Source organism: Schistocerca americana, chromosome 8 (genome assembly GCF_021461395.2).
Source record: "Schistocerca americana isolate TAMUIC-IGC-003095 chromosome 8, iqSchAmer2.1, whole genome shotgun sequence".
Classification (NCBI taxonomy): domain Eukaryota; kingdom Metazoa; phylum Arthropoda; class Insecta; order Orthoptera; family Acrididae; genus Schistocerca; species Schistocerca americana.
Genome location: NC_060126.1, coordinates 506,106,787 through 506,126,690, shown reverse-complemented (window position 1 = coordinate 506,126,690; position 19,904 = coordinate 506,106,787). Strand labels below are relative to the sequence as shown.

The 19,904-nt window shown below is 39.1% G+C and overlaps 1 protein-coding gene across 1 annotated transcript in view; it reads left to right on the top strand.

Annotated features, from left to right (window-relative positions):
- The window catches only part of LOC124544805 (midasin-like), a 291,545-nt gene that overhangs the window by 192,047 nt on the left and 79,594 nt on the right, over window positions 1–19,904 (top strand). Inside the window, exons 27-29 of the mRNA XM_047123490.1 lie at window positions 2,766–2,907; window positions 6,035–6,226; window positions 8,606–8,767. Of these exons, the coding sequence (XP_046979446.1) occupies window positions 2,766–2,907; window positions 6,035–6,226; window positions 8,606–8,767 (496 nt within the window). The remainder of the gene's footprint in view (window positions 1–2,765; window positions 2,908–6,034; window positions 6,227–8,605; window positions 8,768–19,904) is intronic.

The following is a 19,904-nucleotide window of genomic DNA, read 5'->3' as shown; positions in this document are numbered from 1 at the left end:
AACATCTGTTAACAATTTCTTTTGCATTTTTAGTGTTAGAGTGGTGGGTTCCTTGACAACATTGTGACAGGTGATGAAAGCTGGTTTCCCATTTTGACTCAGAAAACAAGAGAGCATGAGTAGAGTTCTGCCACGAAGGATCATGGACCCAAAAAAGTTCAAGACAATGCCATCAGTAGAGAAAGTCATGCTCACAGTGTTCTGGGGTGTTCGCGATGTGGTGCATTTGGAATTCGTGCCCAAAGACACCACCATAAAGTCTGCACGGCACTATGACACCCTCAGAAAACTAAAAGCACAAATTCAAAGAGTTCCTCCATACATAGAGCATCCTGCCCTTGACCGTGATGTTTCCATGCCTTACACAAACGCTGTGGCATCTGCAATAGTGTGATGCCTTGCATTCACTGTTATCAATCATCCTCCGTGCTGTCTCAACTTGGCTCCATCAGATTTTCATCCATTTCCCAAACTTAATCCACTTCAATTTGATAGTGATCGATTGTTTTAAGCAGAGATGAGCCTGTGGCTCTGCCAACAAAGTCAAACATTCTACAATGACAGTATTGACAAACTGTTCCCTCGTTGGGAGAAATGTGTTTGTCACCAGCATGACAGTGTAGAGAAATATGTAGAGGTAACAAATAAAAATGTAAGTGTGTTCTATTTAAAAACCTTTAAAAGTTTGTACATAAAAAATTTGGAGGCATTACTTTTCAGCATGCCCTCGTATCATCATATAGTTTTGTGCAATCAGTATGTTGTGTCCAAATTAAATACTGATGTTGAATTTTAGGACATAGGACATTAAAAAACGAAAAATATTGAAATAAACAATCTTCTTTACATGTTAATTTTCAAATCTGATGTCATACATGCAACAACAGTTGCTTAACTGAGTGGCTTAAGGTAGTGTTTTTATAAACAAAAGCCTCTACCTGGATCAGAACAACAAACTGATTGACAGTTAGTTGTCAGCAGGAGAGCTGTGCCATCTAATCTCACCATTGTCACCTCTCTCTGCTATTTTAAGTGCCAGTTACAACAGTCATTTGTGGAATGTGCCAGCAGGTGGCAACATAACTGCTGTGATCCATTTTGAGTTTTATTTCTCTGCAGCATTTGTTTATTTTATGCAACAAAATGTTGGAAGTTGCAATAGGAGTGAAAGTGCACAGTAAAGTTATATTCCTGTTACTATCCTTTAAAACAAGCTTGGTATGGCATATTAGCATGAAGCATGTGAAAGTGTTCAAATCACTTTGTGTTGTTCTGATCCTGTTCTAGGCTGGATAATTACTTGATCAAGAGAAGTCAGCAAGTCATTCTTGTTGGATGTTGGCATTAGTAATGTGTGATGCCACTGATTATTCACTAAGTTACATCACAGTTATAGATGAGGTTTGTTTTGGGGGACATGTGGGATGGGGAGGGGGGAGGGAGGGGTTGGAGGGGATAATATCATATCTCAGAAACAGACAAATATTTGGGATTCTTCTTTGCATGTACTTAACATTGTTGTAGCTGTTTGTCCCTGATACTATAAATCTTGATTTGACCCAGGAAAGTTCATTCACAATTTTTTCTTCATCCATGAATTGTGTGTACACATTTTGATGAGGTTTTTGAATGACACTTAAATTTTACTTCTAGTATGTGTGACTGAGACGTGACAACAAATAATAAAATTTAAAAGTAACCTCCAAAAGCATATCCTACTTCGTAATCCAGCTACCCATTAAAATAAAATAAAAAATTGTCTTCTGTATTAGATGTAGTAGCATCTCTGAGGGTGATTCTGTAAAGGATTGTGGCTGACTCTAGTGCAGAGATAGATGATAACTCCGGAGTTAAATTGATGAAATGCAACAATATGCAATGATGTCAGTGATATCTGTTCAAAGCTGCTGCATTAATAGGAGGAAATGTCAATGATACTGACACTTTGGATGGGGACAGGGGGCTTGCTCAGATAATGTGATGGTGTTGTCATCTTGTGGTAAGTAGGAGACTTGGGTTTGAATTCCATTAAAACATAAAGTTTCGTCTGTTGCAGCACTTTCATTACATTGCATTTTTAGCATTTTTGAACAGATTACACTGATACTGTGTTGTTTCATTGATTTCACCCAGATTAATTACATGCCCTTCATTCTGAGACGGTTGGTATAAATTTCTATGGGATGGTAATCAGTGACCTTCAGCAAGATCCATTTTCCCAGCACACTGTTCCATGTAGCTTCCAGGTAGCTTTTGGTATACAAAAGTAGCAGAAGAAAAGATAAGTGGCAGTGAAAATTTGGAAACATAAGTCCCAATGAAAATCTAATGGCATGTGCATGTGCTGTTGTGTCTCTATCATAATCTTCATAGTATCAAGTAACCCAGTAGGCCACATTCAAAAATATTTTACTGTCTCCTTCAACAGTCTTCCATTTAGCCAAATCATCCCCAGCCCAATTCCTCCACATTTAACCCACCATATTACATACAAAGGTATCAGAAACAGAAGATTTATGTTAAAGCATTTGACAGTATTGCAATAAGGAGAAGGAGAGTAAAAATGAACATGAGCTTTTGTATCTGTGGGCAGAATGATTCAGTAAAAGACCTTCTACGGAAGAAAATCAAATTGTAGAAAATAATAGGCAGTATAAAAAATGTAGGACATTTGTTGACTGAATTATTGCATATTAATTATCTATCTTCAGTTTGTGGGTATTTATTGTGTTAGTGATTCTGTGTTTTATCCCCATGCTCCACAGGCTGATCCAGATGCTGCTGCCATTCCTGCACCAGCTGGCACTCCTTGCAGAACTTACTGTATTTCAACAAATTCAGGCATTTCATGTATCATGCCAGTTACTCAATAAACTGTTGCCTTTGTTCCAGCATCTTGCACAAAAGGTAATTTTATTTCTCTCTCTTGCATCAGTGTAATAGTTGCATAATCATATATGAAGCTTTTATGCTGTAACCAGTACACTAAATTAATTATTTAACATAAGAAGTGGTAATTCACAGTATGTATGATAGAAATACTTAAAAAAGAACACATTACAAAAACAGGAATTGCAGGATATAAAAAGGCAAGGAAAGGAAATCACTCATTTGTTGTGGATTGCTGTGTAATGTATTCAATCAGCTATTGATGAAAGGTTGCCTTTCTTCGTTTTAATTTAAAATAGAACACCGTACTGCTAATGTTTGGAACAACTGGTTCCTTTTTCAGAGAGAAAAAAAGGGATTGAGTGGAGAGCTTGGAAAAGGAAAGGGGGTAGGAAAATGAAGGAATCCCTCTCTGTTTCTTACTCAGTCCTTCCCATTATCTCTGGAAAGAAGGTGGTGCATTGCTTACTAATCTACTGTCTGTGATGTTCTGGGCTGTCTGACACCTCAGATAGTAAGCCGTCACGCAGAATTGGATTGAACGATCACATGTGCAGAACAGAAGTTTTGCCTTCAACATACATTGCCTCGCAGGTTGTAGGACTTCAGTGTGACATAACATTTGCCCCTAAGCAGTCGGAAGATCTTTTGTGTCTACTACAGACAGATTGCATTAAAATATACTGTGGATTTTGTGCACATTTTGTTAATACCATCTGCGACAGCACTTGGGCATGATATAGAGAAGTTGGCGATGTATGTCCTTGTCGATTTGGAGGTAACGAGTGGGTTGGATAGTATGGATCAGCCAGTGAGTGGCTTTGTGTAGATGGCCCTTCCTTTACAGTCTGATTTTGCCACACAGTGATATTTCTGATAGTGATAGAAGCATTACACTTTTGCATTTTATTGTTAAAATGTTGAAATAGTTATTAATGAATTCCTCTCAAATACGGAATCTTGGTTCTGATGATAGACAGTTTGATGTCTGAGGTATTGCTTGTCAGATTGTTAAGCCAGCAAAATCAGATTGTGTTTGTGTGTGTGTGTGTGTGTGTGTGTGTGTGTGTGTGTGTGTGTGTGTGTCTAGTCACAGTTGTGGTTTCAGAGTGGTCTTTATATCATTGTCTATAAAAATGAGCTACTCCTCTATCTTAACCTCCCGTCATTGCTCACAACTGGTGTTACCTACACACAGTTCGAGGCAAGAGTGCGGATGGCCCCTCATAAATCTTTTTCACTCAGATGTCAGTATTTTTTTGGTATGGGAAAATATGTGATGGCCACTGTTCTTTTATTTATATATATATAATTTTTTTTTTTTTTTAAGGTTTATTTGAATTGTACAGTTTAACCCATTGAGTGAAAAGTCAGGTTAACAGCAGCAAAGGTAGTAGAATGACACTCGTGAAGAGGATGATGGCATCTTATATAGTAACATTGTTATTCAAATGATGAAAAAGAAACTATGTAGGGAAAATCCACCAGAACTTCTCTCCCTCTCTCCCTCCCCTCCAAAAGCATTTTAAATATTAATTGCACAAAAAAATCATTGTCCACATTTTATATACTAGTTTTATAGTTCCACATTCTGACAACCTTATTTTATATAAAGACTTGGAAAATAGAAGAAATGACTTAGAATGTTGTGTATAACTGTTGTCTACAGATTAACACTGCTCAAAATACACTCAGTGGTTTGATGACAGAGTAATCCCAAACAATTAAACTAATCTTATCTTTGTATCATAAATACATTGTCTTACAGTCACAGAAATTGGCCGTATGATATCACACTTCTTCCAGTACAACTTATCGCATGACTAATGGAAATAAGAAGTGGCAACATATGTATTCATATTTTGTATTGACTGGAATGGTGCCATGAAAGCAGGTTTGACCACTACCAAATACAAATCAAACTAAATCCCTATCCAATAAAAAATTATTTAAATTTCTTTGGATTATACCCTGATGTGCCAATACATTATGACCACCTGCTTAATAGTTTGTTCGTCCATCTTTGAAATGAAATACGTGACTTACTCTGCATATCACGGATCACCGACAGTTTGTCCGTAGGTCTGTGGAGGTATGTGGCGTTAGATGTATATGCGCAGGTCATGTAATTTGCATAAATAATGGGCCGCTGATATGCATATGTGGTGCTTGCACCTGATAGCGACCTGGACGTGCTCCGTAGGATTTACATCAGACGAATTTGGTTGCCCTGATGACGTGAGTTCACTATAATGCTCCTCAAACCACTGTAGCATGGTTTTGGCTTGCAGGTGGTATGCAGCTGTCAGCATCAAATCTTTGATTACTACCACAGGTCTGATGCAAGTACAGGAAAATGTCTCCCATAGCATAATACTGCTCCCACCAGCCTGCACCGTGTGGTGCACGTTTCGAGCTGCCGATGACGGCGTTTGCGGAGACGACCACCAACCTAGTATAACAAAAATGTGATTCACCCAAAGAGTTGACATGTTTTTATTGATCGACAGTCAAATCCTGATAGTCCTGTGCCTACTGAAATCTTAGTTGTTGATGTCTTTGGGTCAACATGTGAACACTGAGTACTAGGCTGCTGCGGAGCTCTATGTTCAACGATGTACGATGAATGATGTGCTCTGAAAGACTTGTGCATGCACCAGCATTGTGTTCTCTTGTCAGGGATGCCACAGATCAGCATATGCCCTACTTTACAGAGCAGACAAGCCTCTGAACCCCACATTCTGTGGAGAGTGTTGGAGACCCAACCATTTAGCGCCTAGTGGTAGTTTCACGGCCTCTCCACCTCTTTCTGTAGATGCTCACAACAGAAGCATGTGAACATTTGACCAACTTTGCCATTTTCGAGACACTCATTCACAGGCATTACGTAATAATAACCTGTCCTGTGACAGAGTCGCTTATCTCAGTGGGTTTCCCCATTTGCAGCACATATCATTGCTAGGGTAATCCCCGTTCGCCTCTGCTGCACTTACATACTTTTGTTACTGCATCGTGTGCCTACAACGTCACCGTCCGGCATGCCACCTTGGGGTGGTTTGAACATGGTGGCTGTAATTTTCAAACTACATTTACCTATGTGTAATTAAATTGATCAAATTATTATTTTATTTCTTTTTTTCTGCAGGGCTTTGGCATACCTCCTGATCTAATGCCAGATGATGAAGGTGAGGATTCGGGACCTGCTAAAGGAGGTATGGGGCTAGGTGATGGCGAAGGTGAGACAGATGTTTCGGAGCGAATTGAGAGTGAAGATCAGTTGGAAGATGCCCGCCCTAAGGGGCAGGAGCCAGAAACAGATGATGAAAAGGAGTGCAAGGTGCGTTGTGTATATCATATCCTATTGATTAAATCTGCTTAAAGGAAGTGTAAGTAGTTCATTTGTTGCCTGTTCTTGGGACCATAAGAGCTCACCAGATAAAAAATTGGTCGCTCCTGGAGAAATTATGGCAAGCATCATTTAACACTGTGTAATTTTACCCCTGAACTCTATAACTGCCTGGATTCAGTTAGGAAGTGAGTCCACATCGCGGGGATGCTGATGTCAGCATTTTCCCAACTGTTCCAGTGTGTCCCACAGATTTTCTGTGGGGTCCAAGTCAGGTGATTTTGCCGGACAATCAAGATGTAATTGGATGGGGGACTGTTCAGAAAACCATTCACATATTCTTCCGGCAAGATGAACTTCATTGTTGTTGTCTTTATGTGTCTGTGTGCGCAATGGCCTCATGTAAGATGACTGACTCCAAATGTTTGCCACATGCAGTTCCCGTCACAATGTTTTCTCACTAACAGGTGTGGATGGACCTTCATTCACTGCCTGCAGAAACTGCTGTCGGGTTTGGAAACAATTCTGATTCTGAAACACATATCCGGTCCCTCTCAGTCAGGATTTTTTTCTGAACACATTTTTGATGACATGTTTCATGGCCATGTGCGATACACCATTGCTTGTAGACAGGTTGAACAGTCTGCTGCAAAGCACCAATGCAGCAACTTCACACACCATATGGCCAAGGGCATGACTAAACACAATTCCCCTTTGTGCCACTCTGTCAAGTCCTTACATTTACCTACAGTAACGCACAATACCTGCTTGAAACATAAATGTTTCACTGATCATACCACCACATGCTCACATAGAGACTGTGTGTGCACAGCTGAGCACGTGACTCGATTGCTGTGCTCCTGTAAAAGCTGAGATATTTGTCTGTGGGTGTGCACTGGGCTGAGCCGGCCGTGGTGGTCTCGCGGTTCTAGGCGCGCAGTCCGGAATCGTGCGACTGCTACGGTCACAGGTTCGAATCCTGCCTCAGGCATGGATGTGTGTGATGTCCTTAGGTTAGTTAGGTTTAAGTAGTTCTAAGTTCTAGGGGACTGATGACCACAGCTGTTAAGTCCCATAGTGCTCAGAGCCATTTTTTTTGCACTGGGCTGACTAGTTTTTTTGTTCAGTGAGCTTATGATGATGAGCTGAACATAAATGTTGTGCTTCTGACATACAGGTGAAAGTAGCTGATATGAACTGCAAAATATCTGAAGAAATTTTCATTATTTTTATGTTTTTACAATTATTTAGAGACTTGTCTAGAATATAGTATAGTCCCGATCGTTCTTGCAACAGAGTGGGACATTGTCAGTTATCTACATTTCTTAATACAAAGATGTCAATCATTTCTATTGTTCTATTTTGTTCCTATTGCCTGCTCTATTCCCATTTAAATTTCATCCGTCAATCAACCTCTTAAAGTCAAATGCTGAGGGGGTTTCTGGGGAACAAGCAGCTGATTTCCTTCCCCAGCCTCTTTCAGATACGAGCTTCTGCTCCATCTCTAATGGCCTCCCTGCCAATGAGGTTATAAATCCTAATCTACCTTCCTTCAATACAATGTTCTCTAATAGTTCATCATCACTTTCAGAAAATGTCAGTAGTGCTTGGGTTTTGAACCAGATCTCTGTTTATGCTGGGGATCATCATTATTCAGTACTGAATTTTTCTTTAATGAGGACCAACCTGCTACAGAATTATTAATTGTTGCGAGCTATAATAAAAAGGGCAAGATCATGAATGCTATATTTTCAAATAGAGTTAAGTATCATGCTACAAAGTACTATTAGCTGCAACCTCCAGTTACACCTTATACATGTTCAGAGTGTAAAGATGCCACAGTAGTATACACTCCCGTATGGCAAGACACTTTATTTTATATCGGATACATTTGTTCAGGAACTTTGGTCTGTATGGCTGTAAATGGGGGGGGGGGGGGGGGGGGGGTGTTACCATGCTTACTCCTTATTTTGGACATTTGGGTTTATGATAGGATGGCACATGGCATACCTTTCACATAAAAAATGTTGTGCATGTTCAGGAAGAGTGGTAGAAATTTTCTTGAGTCATTGTTCAGAATTTATATGATAATTCTGCCATAAGATTATATACCATCCAACCATAGAGTGGCCTTAAAATCCTCAGTTTTTTTAATAGTCAGTGAAGTTACTCCATGTTTTGCCCATTTGCAGATGATGTATCTGTCACTGTGACCAAAAGTAAGTATTCTTGGTATTAGTTTTTAATTATTCTGATCACCCCCGCCTCCCTTCCTCCCCCCCCCCCCCTCTCCCCCCCCTCTCATGTCCTTTCTGTTTTGTGTAGAATTTAAAGTCTAATAATGTTTCATAACTAAATTATTTTATACAGGAGGAATCAAAAGGAATAGAAACATCAGAGGATTTTGGTGGTAAAGCACAAGATATTGATAAAAGTGGAGATGATGAGAATGAATCAGAAGGTAATAGTGAAGAAGATTTGGATGCTGAAATGGATGACACTACAGGTGCAGAAGAAAAACTTGATAAACAGGTATAATATTCTAGTTTTAACTATCATTTCGTCGAACATTGGAATTACGATTTTATTATATCTTTTAGATTACTGCTTCTCTTCACGTAAAAAATTGAAAACAGATGCTTGGCACATAATTTTGATGCTGGTATTAAGAAGCTTCTTCCAAAATTCAATAGCAGAACTACCATTACATTTTAGTCCTTTTAATCTCCATCTTTTTTTTTTTTAATTCCAGTAGCTCCAACTGTAAAATACTATATAATAGCCAGTAAGACTGGAGAGCCATTTGCCACAAAGTCAGTGGCAATAGATTTTCTAGGAATTAAAATTAATAAAGTGCATTCAGATAATAGATTGGAATATCAGCAATGTAGGAAAAGATAGATTGCTACTTACCATAAAGATCACACATTAAGTTGCAGATAGGCACAATTAAAAGACACTTACACAAAGCTTTCAGCCACAGACTTCATGAGAAAAGGAAAGAGAAACACTCACCATTCATTTACACAAGTGAGCACACCTCATGCGCACATCACAGCCAATTATGGCACCCTGGACCAGAATGCAGCTGTCACGTGGAATGGAAGCAGCAATGTGGAGGGGGGCAGGGAAGGAGAAGGGACAGAAGGGTATGGCGTGGTGGTGGTGGTGTGGGGGGGGGGGGGGGGGAGGAGGAGGAGGAGGAGGAGGAGCACTGTCTGATGGGACTAGTCTGCTAAAAGATGCAGTGTCTGGCCGAAAACTTTTTGTAAGTGTCTATTAATTGTACCTGTTTGCTACTATGAAATTTCCTGCCAACTTTACCTTCTTAAAATTTTTCATTTTCAAAGTTTGGTTTATTTGCAAATCAGCATCTTTATTGATATTAGTAAACTGTTACCTAATATTGGTCTAATAATCCAGAATTGTTTCGTAATAAATAAATAATAATAAAACTGAAAAAATTTTTGTGGTTTTCACATCATAAATTAAACATTTATAAAGAAATCATATCGGTGATTTTCCTTCTCATTTGTATCCACAACAAAGTTGCAGATAAAATTTCTGAGATGCCATTGCCCATGAGCTCCATGCAATGTTTAGGGCACTATATTTTATTACACGACATAACTGTGCCACAGTCAGTAATGGAAACATTTTATCGATGAACCGACAAGTTGAGGGTATTTGGTCACAACTCCTGTACCACTGATTTTAACACTGTGACTATCTTACTGCCATTCAGATAAGACTCTGACATTGACAAAGTTATCAGTAAATGTATGTTTCTTAACTGCCTCCAGTGAATTTCCGATTGGTTCTTTGTACCAAACATAGATAAAAGGGAGATCATGTGGTGATAATTCAGAAATAGAAGAGCCAGTCACACTGAATCACTCACTCTAGTTTCCATGCAAACAATATTTTTTATTTATACATTGACATGTCCATTTTTTTTTTCAACAAAGATCTATTTCTGCTTGTTATCAGCTCTCTAACAGTGCAAGATTGATACTAAAAGGCCACTCATTCCTAAGCTGAAATTACAAGATTAACGTCTGAAAATCGGAATATCAGAAAAAGTCAAAATAAAACTTTAATTGTAACTGTGATTTCATGCTAACTCTCCACAATTGAAGCATATTCCTGCTGCCAAATTTTTTTGTCATTGGGAATGGAAAACTACTGTTACTGATTGCTTCCACACTTTGTTCTACAGGATGTTAATGCTCGTCTTCCAACATCCGCAGTGGACCACAAAGCACACCCAGATTCCACAGGTTCAAAGTAGTTGCGAAAATTACAAGGGAAATGTCATAAGTAATACACCTTTTTTTTTTTTTAACGTACATTTTTATTTTTTTTTCTCTTCAATATCTGTTAACACTCCTCTCAACCTCCCTGCTTCTCTGTGACTGAATCCCAATGTGTCAGAAGCTCTATTATTCCATCCAGGACTCATATCCGAGCTGTAGGGAGGATGTGGCAACAATTCCAATCTGTATTCACAAAGCTTTTGAGCTACAACATTGCCAGTATGAAGTCAAGAATTGCTGTGGAGACGAGTGGCCCAGTCTCAAGCAACTGAGGTCAGGTTTTGTGCTCTTCTCTGCACAGATTTTGCGTGAAGTTATGGTAGTAATACACTGGTGTGAAAACGTGTTCCACACGGGACTCGATCTGTCTTGATGTTTTGGCCATTAGCAAAAATCTTCATTTGATTGACAGCATTGAAATGCGATGGGGAGTTCCCTTGTTAAACAGGAGATTACTTACTCTATGGCTCTGTGGAACACAATATAGAATCCACATTTAAAAAAATAGATGACCAAAGAAAATGTTTTCTTCAAGAGTCCACTCTAATGAATTATGTTTATTTTAGGTACTTGTAGAATTTTTCCCTCCTCGCAACTCAAAATCTTCACAGCAGCATCACACTGAATCTTTTCCTTGCATGGTTCACTGCTAAGACCTCATTCTTAAACGAGTAAAATAGCACCAAATGGGAGCACAAGACAAAGTCCAAATATTATTTGCATAGTGAGACCATAAATCACAGACAGAAGCCTCTAGCGTTAAGCTATCAGAGTTCCTCTTCAGACATCAGATGTGTCTTCAGCTGCTTCTTCCTCCTTCTTTTTCTTCACTTCATGGATTATTCTGTAGGTTTATTCTGTTAGGATTTTCAAAACATGCAACATATTCAGTTCCGCACATCTAAGGGTACTATGTCAGTGATAAGTGTAACATGTGGCCACGAAATAATAAATTGAGTGGAAACTTCAGAATTCTTAAGTGCCCATATTGATGAGAATTTAAACCATAAAAAACCCATTTTGAAACTCCTAAAATAATTTAGTTCAGCCAGATTTCCTCTTAGAATCATTGCACATCTTGAGGAGAGACAAAACAATAAGTGGACATATTTTGCATACTTTCAGGCAATGGCATCATATGGAATATTGTAACTTATTTTTAAGAAAGGAATTTTTCATTGTATATAAAAATGCTGTAAGAATAATACCATGGAATCCATATTTTACATTTTCATGTGGTCCAGACTTAAAAGCAAAATTGAGGAAAATGTTAAAAAAAACCCTAAATATGAGCAAAAACACATTTAATTTACATATAGGATTAGAAATCATAATCCTCTCCAATACTTTGTATAAAATCTAAGTGAGGGAAATGAAATGTGCAATACAGTGTTTATGCAATAACTTGTGGTAATGAATTGCATCAGCTCTTAAAAACTCACAGATTAAAAAATTAGAATTGGTATTTGGGTACAAGATAATGAGCTGTTTCGTGACATGCTATGATAATCAAGCTATTTTCTGACATGCCATGACTACAAATTATATGTTCGAAACACATGTTTTTGAGAGATCATTCTTTGTGGTCACCCGGAAAAAAACAAAACTTGATGATCAAGTTGAATTAAACCAATAACATCACAACAGCTAAGCGGTTAAACCATAAGCATAAATGCGGACATCTGCTTCATGACATACTTTGTCACCATCGCTGTTATTGTTTAATGCTTTTCTTATGAGCTGAAATTCATATTCCCACCGCTGTTAAAGTGTTATTTTAGGCTTGATGAGAGAAACAGAGACATGAAGAAATGAATTTACTTCCCCAACTGACGTTACAAGCTTATTAGAAGGCAGCTCAGTGAATTTCTGTACGCTGTAAAATGTATATTTGAAAGTAAGCTGAGGCGCTATAGTTTCACTTCATACCCTGTATCACTGCTGCCAGTCTTTACGATCTACAGTGTGTGTGGCGTAAAGTATTTATACGATTAGTGTATGTAGTTGTTGCAAATCTATCATGTCAGATTTGAACATGAAAGTCTTGAAAATGTTTTATCGCAAAATCCTTGATCTATTTCCGTGTGACATCTCTGTCATAGCACTTCATCTGCATGAAAAGTATAGTTTTAGCACTTCACAAAATGCTTTCACATCTACCTGCACTCCCATCACTGAAGGGCCATTACCCCTCTCCACACATCTAATAGGTGAGCTCATTTGACATGTTTTAGTATGGTGTGGTGGCTGTGCTGGCTGATGGGTGACTTAACAAGTCACCAGCCAATAAGAGTTCAGTAGCAGGAAATGGGTGATGTTTTCTCGATTATGACCGATCAGATTCTTTGAGATTCGGTGTTTGAATTTGAAAGGTTGACTATTGATATTGTTGCTGAATACAATACTTCAGAAATACATGCAAAAAGATGAGACTGAATTATAAGTGGCACAAGAAAAAATGGTGGCTGGGCCCTTTCATCATGTATTAGCTCAGTTCAGAACACTTTGCCTCAACTGTCTTGTTTTTCCATTACCGCTGCAACGTAGCAGTAGTTGTATCGTAATTGCGTGGTGAAGCTAAATGTTGCAAGTTGTGTTGGCAACACCGACCATGGATTACATCAGTTCCTTTCTCACACCTCCTCTCCCCACAGTGGCCTAAAATATCCTCTTAATGTTGCCACCACCAGTGGAGCGAACCATCTGTTATATGAGCCACTTTTAACTTGTCCGTCAGCCATAGTGGCCGACCGGTTCTAGGTGCTTCAGTCCGGCACCGCGCGACTGCTACGGTCGCAGGTTCGAATCATCCTCGGGCGTGGTTGCATGTGATGTCCTGAGGTTGGTTAGGTTTAAGTATTTCTAAGTTCTAGGGGACTTACGACCTCAGATCTTAAGTCCCATAGTGCTCAGAGCAATTTGAACCATAACTTGTTCAGTCACATCAAATGTCAATAGGAAGAAAATGGGATGAAGTCAGGCAAGACGTCGAGCAAGAACTTAGAATCGAGGTAAACCTTATTAGGAAGAAATGCAATATCAGGGAATTTTTAGCATTGATCTTACAGGTTTTTCACAGGAGCTACAAATTTATGATGTAGAATTGCAGAAAACGTAAAATTGGGGAATGTACAATCGAGGTTCCACAGTATGTGGTGCTCACACAAGATCAAATTGTAGACTTCTCTTAAAGGAGTTGGGCATGCTGACAACTGCTTCACGTATATTTATTCCCTCATGAAGTGTGTTGTAAGTAATCCACTACAGTTCAAAAGGAACAGTGATCTATGTAATTACAATACCAGAAGGAAAAGTGACATTCATTATTCCATGTTAAGGTTGTCTGTTGGAAGGAGTGCACAATACTGCAACAAAAATTGTTCATCACTTACCCAGTGATGTAAAATGTCTGACAGACAGCAAAGTAAAATCTGAAAACAAACTGAAAAAGTTTCTCCTTGATAACTCCTTCTAGAGGAATTTTTATTACTGTAATTTGTAAAAGGTGATGGCTAGCACACATAATCTGTATATTTTTTTTCTTTTTGGCAGGGAGGGGAGACCACTACAACAACAACTTTAAAATATTTTGAATCTAACCATACCTGCAAATCAATTTGCGATGTGAACATAAAATAATTTGTTCCACATCATTACGATCTGTCATGCAAAATGATGTGTGGAATTTGGAACTATCTAATTATATTGTCTGAGACCACTGTCTCTCTACTGGTCATCCTGTCGTGGTTGATTACAGTCATATCACAGAAAAATGCTGAGTCTTGGTTAACCAGCATCTACAACCAGTTGTCTGTAGTCTCCTTATAAGAATCCAACAACTATTTACTTTTTTTGCCACCTTTCCCCATCCTGTTACAGTGAGACTCCCCACTTGGTCGCTGCGGATGCTACACTATGTAATCAAAAGTATCCGGATACCTGGCTGAAAATGACTTAAAAGTTCGTGGCACCCTCCATTGATAATGCTGGAATTCAATATGGTGTTGGCCCACCCTTAGCCTTGCTGACAGCTTCCACTCTTGCAGGCATACATTCAATCAGGTGCTGGAAGATTTCTTGGAGAATGGCAACCCATTCGTCATGGAGTGCTGCACTGAGGAGAGGTATTGATGTCGGTCGGTGAGGCCAACATGAAGTCGGCATTCCAAAACATCCCAAAGGTGTTAGTAGGATTCAGCTCAGGATTCTGTGCAGGCCAGTCCATTACAGGGATGTTATTGTCTTGTAACCACTCCGCCACAGGCTGTGCATTATGAACAGATACTTGATCGTGTTGAAAGATGCAATCACCATCCCCGAAGTGCTCTTCGACAGTGAGAAGTAAGAAGGTGCTTTAAACATCAATGTAGGCCTGTGCTGTGATAGTGCAGTGCTAAACAACAAGGGGTGCAAGCCCCCTCCACGAAAAACACAACCACACCATAACACCACCTCCTTCGAATTTTACTGTTGGCACTAAACACATTGGCAAATGACGTTCACCGGGCATTCGCCATACCTACACCCTGCCATTGGATCGCCACATTGTGTACCATGATTTGTCACTCCACATAACGTTTTTCCACTGTTCAATCGTCCAAAGTTCATGCTCCTTAGACCAAGCGAGGCGTCATTTGGCATTTACTGGCATGATGTGTAGCTTATGAGCAACCGCTCGACCATGAAATCCATGTTTTCTCACCTCCAGTCTGTCATAGTACTTGCAGTGGATCCTGATGCAGTTTGGAATTCCTGTGTGATGATCTGGAGAGATGTCTGCCTATTACACATTACAACCCTCTTCAACTGTTGACAGCCTCTGTCAGTCAACAGACAAGGTCAGCCTGTATGCTTTTGTGCTGTATATGTCCCTTCATGTTTCCACTTCACCACCACATCAGAAACAGTGTACCTGGGGATGTTTAGGAGTGTGGAAATCTCATGTACAGACGTATGACACAAGTGACACCCAATCACCTGACTCTGTTCGAAGTCCATGAGTTCGGCAGAGAACCCCATTCTGCTCTCTCACGATGTCTAATCACTACTGAGGTCACTGAATGGGGTACCTGGCCGTACAATGCATCTAATATGAAAAATGTATGTTTTTTTGGTGTGTCTGGATACTTTTGATCACATAGTGTACTTCCCTATACACTAAAAACCTATTACCACGTCTCCAGGTACCCGCAGGTATATTCATGGATATCTGGAATAATAATTATTTTTTGGGTCAAAGCAAGAATGAATGCATTTATTCGTAGCATGTATCTGTGGACAGTGTCAGTGTTAAGTTGCAATTTTCACTTACATGCAGTATGTGTAGTCGATATACAAAATAGTGTGAAGCAGTGCTGCACATTGTTTTGGAAGGGTAGTTGAAAACCTTCAGATATTCTTGGATGTCTGCAGCACCCATTTTCAGTAGAAATTTGCTTTCTTTCTTTATCTTCGACCTACAGTCACTTTACACATGTCTGTTCACTTTACATTATTGAGCCCTTATGTTTCATGCAATCTGAGAAACATGTTCCCCAAGACAACCCTGACCATAGAAATAGATACCTGAAATGTACAAGGTGTGATTTTTATGATATCCTTAACTATTGCCTTTTGCAGTGACCCTCTTTAGCAATGAAAGAAATGGCATGGACTGAATTTTGTGCAAAATGAAACAAAATGACTGTACTATACTGAGAGAAACCAAACTGAAATTAATTATTTTGCACAAAAAAAATTGTTATTTTTGATGAAAAAGAGAGAACTCAAAAGACATAGCCACTTCACGTGGAAATGGTGTACACTCATAAAAGACACAAATGTGGGACTTTATGTTTGGTGAAGCATAAGTGTGATGCTGTGGCATTGTGCTCAGGGTTTTTGTTGTGAACCAGAACGGCTCTCTCGGATATTTGCGAATCACACAGGTGCGACTCATCACCTCAGACAACTGCCTCATCTTGCACCCAACGTTCAGATAGTATTATTTTTTTCCCTGAACAGTATGTTAAGCACTAACATTGCCATTTTATTGTAAGTGCATTTATACATGGAATATTTCAATATAATAACAGGACATTATTGTATTTGAGATGGAAGAATTGCATAGTATCAATTTGAAACAATGGTAAATCTGCAATGGGATAACAATATGAAAGGAATAGAGTGCTGCTCACCACTTAGAGGAGGCATTGAGCAGCAGACTGGCACATTTAAAATAGTTTCAGCCCAGTAGTCTACGTAAAGTAGCACTCAAAAGTATTTTGACAACATAAAATTCGTTATTATTTCTTTTAAAATAAGATGCTACCAGACAGTATCTTGAGTATAATGGAGAACAGTATAACTGTGACTATTCGAAGGTGTCAGATTGTGACTTGTTTGTTTACATTCTGTGCTGCTGGTTGAATGCAACTTTCAGTGAGCTCAAAAGTATATTGACACACAGTTTTCTCCATGAATTCGTGGATGTTACTTGCTTCTTAGTTCTGATTGCTAGTGATATTTACTTATAGTGGTTGTTTAAATATACCGAAATGTAAGGAATATTCCAGTGACACTTTTGGAAGGTTGCTGTCAACAGCTGTTACCTAAAGTATAAAATGCATATTTGAACCATCAGCTGTTTTTCCTTTAAACACAGACATCTACCGGTTTTGGTCTTGGATCATCACCACTTAAAATAAAAACAGCTGATGGTTCAAATATGCATTTTATACATATTCTAGTGACTTTAGAAACATCTTGATAAATGCGCTGAAGCAAGGACTGAAACAAACCGAAGTTGTTCGTATTTTTAAAGTGTGTTGTCAGCTTGTTAGTACATAGAACAAATTATATAATAAACGGAAGACTGTCAAAAATAAGCCTCACAGTGGATGTCCAAAATATACAGTGGCGGTCAAAATAATAGAGCCACCTGGCAAAGGTTTGGAATAAAGTGCACATTTATTACTTGACATGTTTGAACTATGATGGAAACCATTACAACCGAGTCACATTGTACTATAGTCAGTTACATCGATAACACAACACAAAATAATCAGTAATAATCGATAATATTCAAAAGAATACCAGACCACAGGGTCAAAAAAATAGAGCCAATTGAAACAAATATATTGTACTTAATCTCAGTCTTATGAAACGTACAGGAACAGTCTTTTTTGCATAGGACTGCATTAGTACTTCGTGGAGTAACCCTTATTTTTGAGGATTGCCCTGCACCTCTTACCCATAGAGTCTACTAAACGCCTGCATTCGTCACTACTGATCGCATACCAGGCTCTCTGGATTTCTTCCCACAGTTTTTCTGACGATGTAGCTTTTGAGCGGTCAATTCTCTTGTCTAAGATCTCCCATAAGTTCTCAATGGGTGATGCGTCAGGGGACTGAGGTGGCCACTCTAATACTTCGATATTGTGCTCTTGAACAAACTGCCTTATGATCCTTGCAGTATGCTTTGGATCGTTATCGTGCTGAAATTTCCATTTCAGCGGCATTTCCTCTTCAGCATAAGGCAGCATCACATTTGCCAAGATGTCTTTGTACATTTCTGCGTTCATTATGCCGTTGATACGGTGTATTGGACCAATGCCGTACCACGAAAAACATCCCCATACCATAACACTTCCGCCACCGTATTTCACAGTTTTTAAAGTGTACTTGGGGTTAAATTCCTGGTTTGGTGGGCGGCGCACATAGACTTTTCCGTCTGAGGCAAACCTATTAAACTTGGATTCATCGGACCAAAGGATGTTCCTCCACCAAGTATTAGGTTTTTGTTCATTTCTCCGGGAAAAGGCTAACCTTTTCCGAACATTAGCTTGTGAAACATGTGGCTTCTTTCTTGCAATGCGCCCATTCAATTTTGCAGATCTCAGTCGTCTTTGAATCGTTGAGGTTGATGGTTGAACATCATGTTCGTCGCTAAACAAAATGGCTTTCAGTCGTGGTGTTGACAAAAATGGGTCCTTCTTCACTTCCCTAGTGATGAGTCTGTCTACGCGAGGAGTAGTTACACGAGGTCGCCCCCTGTTCTCCACCTGCGGCTTTGTTTGTTTTGACCGTCTCATGGCGTTCTGGACTCGTTTTCGCGAAACGTGCAAGACATTGGCTATTTTATTCATGGACATCCCACTTTTGAACATCCGGAACATTACTATACGCTCATCTTCACTGGTATGCTTTGCTCTGCCCATCTAGACGAATGTAAACAAAACCACACGTCAATTTACATACAAAACAACTGCATAAAAATCAATTTAAAGGCACATGTGTAAAGCGGCTCTATTATTTTGACCCATAAGATTCTTACCTTTATGCCTCTTTTCACATGTCTAGCTCAAACGCTTCCTTTCGGACGACTAAAGATAGCAGCAACGTCTTCCCTGATGTTGTCTACAAGGGACTGACAACACGGCACTCGTGGCGATTTCGCGAACTAATAGATATCCTAGTTCTTAATCTCGTCAATAGAGGTGGCTCTATTATTTCGACCGCCACTGTATCTCCTAAAACAGATCATATCATAAAAAAGTTATCAACAAGCGATGTTTGCAAGTCAGCTATAATGATACAAAGAGAATTAAAAGAAAAATATAACATCGATACTCACATTTTTACTGTCAGATGACACTTGAAACTCATTGGAGTACATGGATGAAGACCGACGAAAAAGCCTTTAATGTCTATGAAAAGCAGGAAGTCCTGACTTGCAAATGGGCCCAGATCATGGTCAAGTTCAGACTGGAGAGTGACAAGAGCAAATTTAATTTAATGTCATCTGATGGTACCAAGTATATTCGACATCCTGTAAATAAAAGCTATGACTTTCGGTACCTAATTCCCATGGTCAAATATGGAGGTATGATGATTTGGGGATGTTTTTCACACTCTGAAGTTGGACCAATAGTTCAAATTCAAGGTAATATGGATGGGTTCGTTTACGAAAAACTATGGAAGACTCAAATGCTACCATACGCTAAACACCACATGACAGCTGGATGCTATTTTCAACAAAATAACGATCCCAAGCACAACTCCAAGTGCATTAGTGATTTTTTTTAAGCGCAAAAAAATCAGGGTTTTGGAGTGGCCAAGTCAAAGTCCAGATTTGAATCCTATAGAACATATGGAGGAGGAGTTGGATCACAGAATAAGAAAAAAAATTATTCAAGAAGCTCTCAAAAATGAGTGGGATAAAACTCCGATGGATCGATTCCAAAAGTTGGTAGACTCAGTACCGGCATGCTGTGAGGCTGTCACAAAAGCCAATGGATATTCCACTAAATATTTATTTGCTTATTATGGTAGATGATAATTATGTGTTAAAAATATTTTTCAAGAATGTCAAA